Source organism: Microcebus murinus, chromosome X, assembly GCF_040939455.1.
Source record: "Microcebus murinus isolate Inina chromosome X, M.murinus_Inina_mat1.0, whole genome shotgun sequence".
Classification (NCBI taxonomy): Eukaryota; Metazoa; Chordata; class Mammalia; order Primates; family Cheirogaleidae; genus Microcebus; species Microcebus murinus.
In genome coordinates, this window is record NC_134136.1 from 30,065,664 (window position 1) to 30,079,108 (window position 13,445).

General features: G+C 43.7%; 1 protein-coding gene across 3 annotated transcripts in view; it reads left to right on the forward strand.

The window, feature by feature from the left end:
• The window catches only part of DRP2 (dystrophin related protein 2), a 46,912-nt gene that overhangs the window by 19,569 nt on the left and 13,898 nt on the right, over positions 1-13,445 (forward strand). For 2 of the 3 annotated variants that reach the window (XM_012767409.3, XM_020285015.2), the window contains exons 4-14: positions 157-313; positions 1,630-1,750; positions 3,363-3,631; positions 4,006-4,152; positions 4,612-4,690; positions 6,391-6,451; positions 6,763-6,824; positions 9,343-9,417; positions 10,341-10,542; positions 10,857-10,942; positions 12,989-13,146. In XM_012767409.3, the coding sequence (XP_012622863.2) occupies positions 157-313; positions 1,630-1,750; positions 3,363-3,631; positions 4,006-4,152; positions 4,612-4,690; positions 6,391-6,451; positions 6,763-6,824; positions 9,343-9,417; positions 10,341-10,542; positions 10,857-10,942; positions 12,989-13,146 (1,417 nt within the window). The remainder of the gene's footprint in view (positions 1-156; positions 314-1,629; positions 1,751-3,362; positions 3,632-4,005; positions 4,153-4,611; positions 4,691-6,390; positions 6,452-6,762; positions 6,825-9,342; positions 9,418-10,340; positions 10,543-10,856; positions 10,943-12,988; positions 13,147-13,445) is intronic. The other variant, XM_020285016.2, reaches the window with a different exon arrangement.

Here is a 13,445-nt window from a genome sequence, read left to right on the forward strand (position 1 = left end):
GAGGGAGGGCTCCAGGCCTTCTCTCATTTCAGCTAGAGAAGTTCCTTTTGAATCTGTTTACTATATTAAGGTTCTGTATAAGTATTGTTTGGGGAAAACAATGTTTTGCCACTTAAAAAGAAGATTGAACATTACTGATCTTACCCATGTGTGCAGCGCTCGCCTAGAGGCCTTTTCAGACCACAGTGGAAAGCTTCAGCTCCCTCTTCAAGAGATTATTGACTGGCTCAGCCAAAAGGATGAGGAGTTGTCAGCTCAGCTGCCCCTACAAGGGGATGTGGCCCTGGTGCAACAGGAGAAAGAGACACATGCGGTAGGTTAGAAGCCTGGATGCTGTGGTGTGTATCCTGTCAGCTGGGAAGGAATCCCTTCTATAATACCCTCACAGACAGACACCCACCTCTGCATTGACACCTTAAGTAATAAAGGGCTGTATGCAATCATGGATTAAATCAAATCTTTCCTTTCTATCAGTCCTATCAAATTTTGGCCTCCCTTAAAACTCTGCTCTGATTTTTAATGGGAGACAAGGGGAAATGAACACAATATAATGCTAAATGAAAGAAACATAGGATACAAACTATGTACAGGTGGATCACAAGTATATAAAAAGGTATATAGATGTGTGTACATGTATATACACATAACAACATAGGAAGGGATATTAACAAAATATTAACAATGGTTAATTCTAGATAATAAAATTGGAATTCTGTTTAATTTTCTTCTTCATACCTTCCTGAAATTTCTACTATTTCTAAGATGTATATTACCTCTATAGTTATAAAATAACAACATTTCCTAAAAACAAGTAGAGAATAGAATACAATATGGTAAGAAAATAAACTATAACTGTGTGCCATGGCATAATTGAATCTTACAGACAGTATGTTGAGTAAAAAAAAAAAGATACAAAAGAAGTATATACTATATAATTCCATTCATATAGAGTTCAAAATTAGGCAAAAGTAAGCCAGGCACAGTGGTGCACACCTGTAGTCCCAGCTACTCAGGAAGTTGAGATAGGAGGATCACTTGAGCCCAGAAGTTCGATTCTAGCCTAGGCAACATAATGAGACCTTAAAAAGAAATAGGTCAAACTAATCGGTGATTTTACAAGTCAGGGTCATGGTCACCTCTGAGGGGGAAGGATGGAACAGTGACTGGGAGGGACTACCAGGGGGCCATTGGAGATGCTGGTAGAGTTCTGTTTGTTGATCTCAGTACTGATTACATAGAGCTGTACACTTTTGATTTGTGTACTCTGTGTATATTTCAGTGAAAAGTTCAATTAAAATTTTGATATAAATCCTGTCCATCTGGGTTTGATTTCCCTAAGTCCCTTACAAAGGACTTTCTGATCTTTCAGAAAAGCAAGATCCCCACATTTCTCTCTACCCTATGGCATAGACAGACCCATTTCGTGTTAGACCTTTCAGTGTCAGAGTTATTCTTCTGTCTGTAAGAAGGACTGCATGTCTTTTTGGCTGGGTAGCCTAAAGATACCTAATAATGCCAAAGGATCAAGTCACACCGAGGAGAAAAAAGGTTGTCAATTGCAGGATAGAATTTAAAGCGATTGAAAGACTCCCCCCCCCCCCCCGTTAACCATACTGCTAAATCTCACAGGCCTTTATGGAAGAAGTCAAGTCTCGGGGCCCCTATATCTACTCTGTACTGGAGTCGGCTCAGGCCTTCCTGTCCCAGCACCCATTTGAGGAATTAGAGGAACCTCATTCTGAGAGCAAAGGTAGGTCGTCTTCTGCTCTTCTCCCTTCTTCTTAAGCTATGTACTGCTAAACAAACACCCTCCTAACCCTCCCCAAACTCATTTTCTCAGCTGTTATCTAGGAGGATAGTTTCTTCTAGGAGTCAGTCCAGAGTTGCGGGGGGGAGCAAGATTCAAAGTTTAGGAAAAAGCAAAGAGGATAGAGCCTCGAGCAGTCACCACTGTGTGGCCCAAAGCTGTATGTGGCTGTCTGGAGCATCACATGTGGCCTTTTAATGAGATATGAAAAAGAAAAACAACAGTCAAATGAATTGAGCTAACTCAGTGAATAAAAGTAGCAGTATGTCATTTAAAAACACTGCTTTATTCCACATAGAGGGACATGTGGTGATGCTGTAATCAACCAGCATATAAAAATGTTTTTAAAAGCTAAGAAGTTAGATGATGATCTTTGAGAGGAAAATTAATTGTGGCTCGTTGATACTGACTCCAGTGACTTGTGGCTCGTTGATACTGACTCCAGTGACTTCTGGCCCTTTCCCTTGATAGAGAGGGTCGTTCTGGTCTAGATTCAAATAAGGCAGCAGGGTGGGATCCATAATGATTAGGTCTGAGTAGTAGTCCAACAAGCCCTCTTCTCCAGAAAGAATCCTCTGAGATGGGCTGTGAATAGCCTGGAAAGACCTTTCACTAGTTGAGCCCTTTATCAATGCCATTTGCCCTCTCAGTTTACTTCTAGCCCTTCAATAAGAGGGCTAGTACTTAGTTTGCTGCCCAGTGGGCCTCAGGTAGGACGAACTCAAGAGAGAGCAGAACAATTCTAGTTAGCCTGGGGCTTTGGGGCTCTGAATCTTCTTCTGAGGGGAGGTCTGAGGAGGAAGAGGAAATCTACAAATTAGGAGCCTAGGTGGAAAAGCTGGGCATATTATACCAAATGTCTCCTGGGCTGGGTCTTCATAAAATGCCTCCCTTCTTTGGATGGAAGTGGGTTGCAGACAAAGGCAACATTACCTTCCAGGGTCATGTGAATAGGACTCTGGATGATTCACCTCAGCACACTTCTTAAAATATTTTACTCACTTTTTACCTTGCCCATTTTTTTAAAATATGAGGAAATCTGTATGATACAGTATGTAGATGATACAGTAAGTAGAAAAAACAGTGTGGTCTATTGACTGCAATGGTGGACACATGAACCAACATGTGATAAAATCACATAGAACTAAACATGCATGTATACACACACTCATGAATATAAGTAAAACTGGGGAGCCCTAAACAAAATTCATGGATTGTGTCAACATCAATATCCTGGTTATGATTCTGTACTATATTGTTTTGCAAGATGTTACCATTTGAGGAAACTGGGTAAAGGGTACATGAGATCTCTGTATTATTTCTTACAACTGCATGTGAGTCTATAATGATTTCAAAGTAAACAGTTTAATTTTTTTAAAAAATTCTGATTGTGCAGAAGGACTCAATCATGGAAAAATAGGTATTTGTGTGTGTTTGAATATATACACAAACATGCACGCATACACACACACATTTTTTATAAAGGGCTGTCTTTGTCTTTCCCTGGGCTGTTCCTGCCTGTTGGCCTGACCTGGCTTCCTGCTTGTCCTTGCAGATACCTCCCCCAGACAGCGGATCCAGAATCTTAGTCGCTTTGTGTGGAAGCAGGCAACGGTGGCCAGTGAGCTATGGGAGAAGCTGACAGCCCGCTGTGTGGACCAGCACCGTCACATTGAGCGCACTCTGGAGCAGCTGTTGGAGATCCAAGGGGCAATGGAGGAGTTAAGCACCACTCTTACCCAAGCCGAGGGAGTCCGAGCTACTTGGGAGCCCATTGGGGATCTCTTCATTGATTCACTCCCAGAGCATATCCAGGCTATTAAGGTATGCTAGGCCCCTTCCCTGACTAAAGACCACCCTGAGAGCCAGTGCTGTCCCCAGACCCTGACAGTGTTCCTGCTGCTGAGACTCCATTGTTGGCCTGGACTACAACTGAGCTTTATATGCTAGATTTGGGCCTGATTTGGATGCAGTCTCTTCTGTTTTTCAACTGTCTTCTCTTTTCCTGATGTTTTCTGAGAGGAGAGGAAGAAGATAAGGACAGTGGTCACCTACACCTTAGTCTGGTTGCCCTAATAGGCAAGCACCTAGGTTGTTTTGTTGAAACAAAACCTCGGGGTAAAGAGGAAGGAATTGAGGTGAATGACTAATGCTTCCTATTCTCTGTCTGCTGTGGCACTTGTGTTCTGGTTCTCCAGCTATTCAAAGAAGAATTCTCCCCCATGAAAGATGGAGTGAAGTTGGTGAATGATCTAGCCCACCAACTTGCCATTTCTGATGTGCATTTGTCAATGGAGAATTCCCGGGCCCTGGAGCAGATCAACATCCAGTGGAAGCAGCTACAGGTAGAAGAGCAGCCTGGAGTGAATCATGTGGAAGTGCCTCAATATAACTAGGTTTGGGGAAAAGTTCTTCAGGTTCAAAGGAAATAAAGGGGTATTGAAATGGGACCTGCATGGAAAAGAGTAGTGGAGAACATGGGGCCAAAGAATGGGCTTCTCAACCTCTAAGCTGTAGGGAGTGTTTGTTTGAAATGAAGAAATGAGAGGGACCTTTCTAAGATTTGGGCACTCGAGGCAGACAGGGGCAGGGAAAGTATGACTGTGGCCTGGAATTAAGGATGCTCTACTCTGACCCTTGGGTGTCCTGAGGAAGGGCTAGGAGTTGGGTGATGGCAGGAAGGGCCGGAATCAGAGAAAAGCCAGCCTATGAGGGAGCTCATAAAGATTCCCAGAGGCACCTGGGGATCCCACACTGAATAGCTGGAATGAACTCTACTGATTTCTTGCCTGTTCTTTCCATAGGTGTCAGTTGGTGAGAGGCTCAAGCAGCTCCAGGATGCCCACCGGGACTTTGGTCCTGGATCACAGCACTTCCTCTCTTGTACGTGAGTCAAAATGGACTTCTCTTAGCAGAACCTCAACCATCTTCCAAGAGAGTCTGTTCTTATCCCCTGGGGGCCTGGTGGGAGCCCAGTATACTTTGGTATCTGAGAAGCAGTAAAGATAAAGCAGTGTAGGATAGTGGTTGAAAGAACAGTCTCTCAAATCAGAGAGACCTGGATGTGAGTCACAGCACCTCAACTTAACAGCTGTGCAAGCTTGAAAAAAATAGCTTACCCTTTCTGAACCTCAGTTTTCCCATCTGTAAAAAGAGGGAAAAATATTCCCTAGGGTATGGGAATTAAACGACTTTATTTGTTCAACAATGGGCCAGGTACTGTTCTAGGCACTGGAGCTGTATCAGTGAACAAAACAGATAGAAATCCATACACAGCTTATATTCTGGCCAGGCAAGCCAGACCATAAACAAATAAGTAAAATACATCTAAGGCCAATTGGTGACAAAGGCTATAGAAAAAATTAAAGCAGGGAAGGCTTGGCAGGGCGTGCTGGACTTAAGGGGGGAGGTGTTGCAATTTTGAATAGGGTAGTCAGCAGAGACCTGACTGAGAAGGTAGCATTTGAGCAGAGGCCCAAAGGAGGTGAGGAATGAACCATGTGGAGAGCTGAGGGAGGAGCCTACCAGGCAGAGATCTAGGCCCTTAAGGGTCCTTAAGGCAGGGGTGTGCCCAAGGAGCATCAAGGAGGAAGAAAGCAAAGAGGCGAGGAGCTTGGGAGGCCAGAACACAGAGGGCCTTGTGGAAAATGGGAAGAACTTTGGACTTTATTCTGAATGCAATGGAGAACCTTTGGCAGGGCTTGAACTGAGGGATGGCATGATCCTTTATGTTTCAATGGAGTCAGGGTGCTGAGAAGAGACTGCTGGGGAGTAAGAGTGGGCACAGGAAGACGTGTTAGGAGGCACATTGGAATAATTGAGGTGAGGGATTATGGTGGCCCTGACCAGGCAGGTAGCGGTGGAGATGGTGAGAGTGTACATATAGGAAAATTAGATATGCACACAAAGCATTGAGCATAGTATCTGGCACATAGTAGGAGCTCAAGAAATGTTAACTGTGATTAGTATTATTGCTATTATAATCACTGGTGTGCAGCTATACCTACAAAGGGCTTTTGTACCCAGGGAAATTGCAGTGAGCAAGTTGGCCAAGTAACTTGACCATCTCTTGAAGATCTGTAAGATAAAGACACAGAGCAGAGAAGGGCATCAGTTTCCAGAGTTCCTCATGAGAGGGAAATGGGCAGTACCATTCCCCACTGTCCCACAGGACTGAGAAGCTTGACCTTCTGGGGGAAGGGCTTTGAACCCCAAGAGGAAAGTAGGATCCACTTCTTATCCACAGGAGCAATCCAGCTGCCTGCAGCTGAATGGGTAGAAATGGCAGCCTGCTCAGGGAGAAGATTTTTTGGGTGGCCAAGGCCAGGTTCATGCCCTTGCCACATCTCTGGTATATTAGGGTGGCAGTGACACCCTCTTCTCCTTCCCTTGCCCTGGGAGAGAAGTGTGTTCATTAGAAGTGTTTGCCCCACCCTCAAGGGCTATTAAGAGCTGGCAGTGAGAGACAAGCATCCCCTTTTGGGCTTGACCACTTCTTCGGGAGGATAGAGCAGGGGAGTGGTCAAGGGCCTAAAGAGCATTAGTGGAACTATGCTTGCTTTCTTTCTCTTCTCCTTTATCAGCCTCTGTCCAGGTACCCTGGGAAAGAGCAATTTCACCCAATAAAGTTCCTTACTACATCAAGTGAGTGACCATCTGAATCAGAAGCGGGTCAGTCACCTGCCCATCCCCTCCCTCGCCTTTTTGCTACCTGTCCCTGTCACTCCTTGTCTATTGGGATTCCTCCATCCAGTCCACTTTTTCTCCTACTCATCTCAAGAGCTCAAGATTCTACCTGGGTAAAGGTGAACCCTTGTGCTTTGGGATCTTAAGGGTTCACCCCCAGATTGTGCAGCTTCTTGCATCTAACCTGTCACTTAGTGGTGCACACACATGTGGGGGGTGGGGTGGGAGAGTGGTGTGGACACTGGTGATATTGATGCTTTTGTTTGTAGCCACCAGGCTCAGACCACATGCTGGGACCATCCCAAGATGACAGAGTTATACCAAACCCTAGGTAAGAATGTGGGGTTCCCGTATAGGGTGGGGATCTATACAATTGCCTTTGTCCTATAATGTCCATCAACAAATGAATGGATAAAGAAAATGTGGCATATCCATATAATGGAATACTTTCAGCCTTAAAACAGAAGGAAATCCCACCATATGAAACAACATGGATGAACCTGGACGACATTACGTTAAATGAAATAGACCAGGCATACAAGGACAAACAAATACTATATGATCCTGCTTATATAAGGAATTTAAAATAGTCAAACTTGTAGAAGCAGAGAGTAGAACTGTGGTTGCCAGTGGCTGAGGGGAGGAGGAATAAAGGTATAAAGGTATAAAATAAAGGTATAAAATAAGGGTATAAAGTTTCAGTTACATAAGATGAATAAGTCCTAGAGATCTACTGTGCAGCATAGTGCCTATAGTTAACAATACTGGATTGTATCCTTAAACATTTGCTAAGAGAGTAGATCTTACGTTAAGTGTTCTTATAGAAATAATAAATAAAGAGGGCAGGAGGAAACCTTTAGAGGTGATAGATGTGTTTATGGCATAGGTTGTGGTGACGGCTTCACAGGTGTATACTTAACTCCAAACTCATCAAGTTGTAGACATAAATCTGTACAGCTTTTTGTTTGTCAATCATACCTCAATAAAGTGGTTTAAAAAAATAGAAGGAAATCCCAGCCAATAAGCAAATGGAAGAGGAAATGAGTGTCTCGTGCTTTCTCTAATACCTTTCCTTTCCTTTTTTTTGAGACAGAGTCTCACTCTGTTGCCCTGGCTAGAGAGTCCCATGGCATCAGCCTAGCTCACAGCAACCTCAAACTCCTGGTAGCTGGGACTGCAGGTGCTTGCCACCATGCCCGGCTAATTTTTTGTTTCTATTTTTAGTTGCCAGGCTAATTTTTTCTATTTTTAATAGAGACGAGGTCTCGCTCTTGCCCAGGCTGATCTCGAACTCCTGAGCTCAAGTGATCTTCCTACCTCAGCCTCCGAGAGTGCTAAGATTATAGGTGTGAGCCACTGCACCTGGCCATTCCTTTCCTTTCTTTCCCCTCTGCACCTGCCTCAACTGGATGTTCTACATTCCCCCCTGGACCATTTTATCATCGCATTAGGGAATATGCTTATAGATGTGAAGTCTGATCTGCTTTGAAAGACACTGTGCAGGCTGTGATGAGTGACTCTTGCATGCCTACTAAGAGAGACCCATCATTATGTTGCAAATTTTATCCATGTTGGTGCATGTGAATATAGTTCATTCATTTTCACTGCTATAGTGTATTTCATTGTATATAGCACAGTTTCTTTATCCATTCTACTAGAAATGGGTTCTTTCTAGTTTGGAGCTTATAAGAACAATTCTGCTGAGGCACTCTTGTATGTGTCTTCTAGTGCACGTGTGCAAGGGTTTCTTCAAGGGCATATATTTTAGTCTGCAGGTCATAACATTATTTCAGTATATTGTCATAAGCATTTAAAAATTTTGAAATAGAGTAGGAAATATTAACATGCAATAGATCCTTAGCAAGAGTCATATTTGATATTAAGTTTGTTATGTTTTTACTTATGAAATCTAGTAAGGAATTGCTTCCTGAAATATTTGATTCAGTTATTTATACATGCACACCTGTGTATGTATATGGGGTCATGATACAAAATCAATTTCATACTATGAGTCTTGGTCAAAAAATATTTGTAAGGCCGGGCGTGGTAGCTCACGCCTGTAATCCTAGCACTCTGGGAGGCTGAGTCAGGTGGATCGCTCAAGGTCAGGAGTTTGAAACCAGCCTGAGCAAGAGTGAGACCCTGTCTCTACTAAGAAACAGAAAGAAATTAGCTGGACAACTAAAAATATATATAGAAAAAATTAGCCGGGCATGGTGGCGCATGCCTGTAGTCCCAGCTACTCGGGAGGCTGAGGCAGAAGGATTGCTTGAGCCTAGGGGTTTGAGGTTGCTGTGAACTAGGCTGATGCCACAGCACTCTAGTCCAGGCAACAGAGTGAGACTCTGTCAAGAAAGAAAGAAAGAAAGAAAGAGAGAAAGAGAGAAAGAGAGAAAGAGAGAAGAGAGAGAGAGAGAGAGAGAGAGAGAGAGAGAGAGAGAGAGAGAGAGAGAGAGAGAGAGAGAGAGAGAAAGAAAGAAAGAAAGAAAGAAAGAAAGAAAGAAAGAAAGAAAGAAAGAAAGAAAGAAAGAAAGAAAGAAAGAAAGAAAGAAAGAAGAAAGAAAGAGAAAAAGAAAAAATATTTGTAAATCACTGCTCTGGGATATATAGCTGGCTGGGTGGTAGGATATGTAACTATTACATTTTACTAGGTGATACCAAGTTGTTTTCCAAGGTGATTGTTTCAGTTTGTACATTTACTGGCAGTCCCTATTATTCCACATCCTTGTTGACACTTGCTATTGTCAGACTTCTATTTTTTGTCAATCTGATGGGCACAAAATGGTATCATGTTGTGGCTTTAATTTTCATTTCTCTGATCTGAGTGGGTATCTCTCCATTCTTTGCAGCTGATCTGAACAACATTAAGTTCTCAGCTTATCGCACTGCCATGAAGCTCCGCAGAGTCCAGAAGGCCCTGCGCTGTACGTCTCCTGTCATACTTCCCTATGGCTTTCACCTCCCTACTCTTGTTCCTCATCTGTCTGCTGTTTCCCACTTTCATCCCACCTGGGCCAGGGTTGTTGATTGGCTTGGTAGAAATTCTCCAAAGACTGGGACATGCTGGCTGTGAACACCTGCTCTTTTCAGGGCCCTTCCATTCTCCCTAAGCCCCAGACATGTTTCCAAATTAACCCTATAGCTATCTTCCCCCTTGTCCCTTTTCCCCTGCCCAACATGGATAATCAAGCAAATGCTTTGTGACAGGAAGTATCCCAACCCCTGATTTGCCATCTTGGGGTTACTGGATGTAGCAATAGAACTTTTGAAAAAAATGCCAGTGGTTAGGGAACAGTATGGCTGCAGATATTATATGCTTTCTGACCTTTCTCATGGACACTATTCACTTAAGCTTCCTGGCCCAGGCATGTCTGGCTAGGCTGATCCAGCATTGGAGGTAACTAAAATGTCCTCTGATGTATATCACATTTCCCCAGCCATACCTGAGCCTTCATAGCTAGTGTCTAGGTTCTCAGAACATAGATCATAGACAAACCTATTTGCAGTTGAAACTTCTGTAAAGACAGAGAAACTTAAAATGAGATTTGATCCCTTAGGAGTTAATACAACATAGGAGATGAGTTTACCCACATCCCACCATCTTTTTTAAACTGATGTCAAAGAGCAGAGGGGTATAAAAACATGTTGGGTTAATTTGGAGCACCTTTTGCTGCCTTATTCCTCCTTAGGATGAGGGTCTTGGTAAAGGACAACTTTGTAACATACTTGCAAATCGTTGGTCTGGAGATTGAGTCAAATTTGGTGATGCTGGTTGTTTTATCTGTATGTCTAATCTCTGGGGTTCTACTTCTGACTATATATTTTTTCTCTCTCCTTTCCTTCCCAGTGGACCTGGTAACTTTAACCACAGCCCTAGAGATCTTCAATGAGCATGATCTGCAAGCCAGTGAGCACGTGATGGATGTGGTGGAGGTCATTCACTGCCTGACTGCCTTATATGAACGGCTAGAGGAGGAAAGAGGCATTCTGGTCAATGTGCCACTCTGTGTGGACATGAGCCTTAACTGGCTCCTCAATGTTTTTGATAGGTAAGGCCTTTCAGCCCTTCCAAGATAAAAGTAAATGGGTTTCAAACAACCAGCTAATAAAAAAAAAATTTAAGTTAAACTAAAAAATAAATATTAATTTAATGATTTTTAAAAAAAGAAAGAAAAAAAGCAAATGGGATGTCTCAAGTGGGCATGGTGGGAAGAGGTTGCTCCCATGGTGGACTTGGACCCAGCGCAGCTTAGGGCATGGTTGGCACAGGGCCGGGCTGGGATCAACTCTGTGATGGAAGTGACTGCCAAGATGTTAACCCTTTACATATATTCATGTTCTCAGTGTCTTCTTTTAAACCTAGTGGTCGCAGTGGAAAGATGCGGGCTTTGTCCTTTAAGACTGGCATTGCATGCCTGTGTGGCACAGAAGTAAAGGAAAAACTTCAGTGTGAGTACAACCCCAAAGTCTGAAGTGGTGTTGGGTGGAGGGAGAGGTGTTGAGGGAGGAGGAAAAGGGTAAGATAAGCCAGTGGTAGGTCTTAGGACTCAGAAGAGGGCTACTTGGGCTACCTTGTGATGCTTCTTGGTCCAAGCTATTGCAAAGAACACATGACAGCCAAAGGCCAAGATGGGCCTAAGGCCTATTACTATTCCTGGTGTCATTCCCTGGGGCTTGATTTCTTCTGATCTGATGTCAGTACTTAGCCAGTATCTGCATCAGTGTCCTGGGGTACCCAGGGCCCTGACTTTCTAGTTGTATTCCCCTGTGGCATACCAGGCTTAGCCCTCTCCCAGTCTGAAGCCATGTCACACACACACATTCTACTAAAAACTTCTCATCTCAATACATGGGCAGGGTGCAAATAATCCCTATTTAATCCCTGTTATCTGGGAGGTGGACAGTATATACCTCTGTAGTTTTTCACATCTCTGATTTATAGCACCTTTGCTTTCCCTTCCATCCTCCATCTTGTGTTTAGCATTTTGAATGTTTCGGTGGCAGCATCATTAGTTGTTGAGCCCTAATATGTGTTGACCACTCTGCTAAATGGGGGTGAACGCTAGTTTAAATTAGGCACAGTCCTGTTTCAAGTGGTTTACAGTTCATAGAAGGAGGCAGAAGTACACAGAAAGTGTTTTTCAGGCCGGGCGCTGTGGCTCACGCCTGTAATCCTAGCTCTTGGGAGGCCGAGGCGGGCGGATTGCTCAAGGTCAGGAGTTCGAAACCAGCCTGAGCAAGAGCGAGACCCCGTCTCTACTATAAATAGAAAGAAATTAATTGGCCAACTGATATATATATAAAAAATTAGCCGGGCATAGTGGCGCATGCCTGTAGTCCCAGCTACTCGGGAGGCTGAGGCAGAAGGATCACTGGAGCCCAGGAGTTTGAGGTTGCTGTGAGCTAGGCTGACGCCACGGCACTCACTCTAGCCTGGACAACAAAGCGAGACTCTGTCTCAAAAAAAAAAAAAAAAAGAAAAAGAAAAAGAAAAGAAAGTGTTTTTCAGAAAGTACTAATGAGAATAATCCAATTGGCAAAGGATATATGCTATATCAGATCACAGAAGAGAGACAGATGACAGTGGTATGGGAAAACGTTACAGAGAAGGGAATTTCCCCAGGCATATTCATGGCTATGATATTATTTATTTCTCCTAACATTCCTTTAAGATGGGATGCACAGTGATAATTTATCCTCAGTTTACAAGTAAGGAAACTATGACATAGAGAGGTTCATGACTTACTCACAGTTCAACTTGTCAGTAATGAATCTAGAACTTGAACCCAGGCCCTCTGTCTTCTACTTTTGTGTGTTTTTCTAAGCCTTAGACAAGGTATGAAGCAGACAATAATCTCTGGAGGAGGTTTGCTAAGGCTGAGTTTAGATGGAGGAGGGTCCTAGAAGAGCTGATATAGCCCAAATTCAAATATAAGTATCATACTATACTCCACAACCACTTACAGATAATTTTTAGATGATCAGATACTTTGGATTAGCTCTTCTTTTTAGATTATCCATGCCAGTATTTCCTTCCATTTGTGTGGACAATTGAGAGATTACTGCAGTGTCAGACTACATGAGCTACATGAACAGGAGATGGCATGGCAGCCCAACTGTGACTCACATTCAGGCACCCTGAGCCTACACCCTCCTTCTTCTTGAGGAATCTGTTTTCTAAGAAGTGTCATATCTACGTCTGGCACTGCTCTTACACAGAGTTCTGTCTCTGTTTTCATCTTTCTCTCTCCCTGTCTTCCTGATTCTCTCTCTTTGTGTCTGTCTCACTTTTTCTCTCTGAACTCAGAGAATGCTCTTTTTAAAACTCATGGGCTTCTAGAAAGTCAGGGATGGATCTCTAAGTATTCTAGTTTCAAAAGTCATTAGCTCAATCTATGTGTTCTTTCCCTGTCTTCCTTTTCTGTTCTTTCTCCTTGCACCATTCTCTGGCCATTCCTGTACTGGGGTTGGCTATTCTTGATGTGGGGCCAGCAGACCTCTTCAGCCAAGTGGCCAACTCAGGCAGCCAGTGTGACCAACGCCACCTCGGTGTCCTGCTTCATGAGGCCATTCAGGTGCCCCGTCAGCTGGGTGAAGTGGCAGCCTTTGGGGGAAGCAATGTGGAGCCCAGTGTCCGTAGTTGCTTCCGTTTTGTGAGTATGGAACTGGGGAGGGAGGTAGGAAGGGAGGGAGGGAAGGGGAGATAAAAGGGAGGGAAGAATGACTGAGAGTTAGGCTTTTGATCTGAAGTACTCAGATGTAAGGGTGTTTTTTGGGATGGGATAAGAGGGCAGAAAGTTCTCTGGGCTCTAGAGTCAGAGTCCCATTGGGGACTGTAGCAGCTCAACTAGGGTAGGGCAGAAGGTGAACAACTCTGAAAAACAGGACAACCCAATCCCTGCTGGTTCCCTTGCTTCTCTGAGGGCTGTCGTTCTACAGACAAGACACTTTG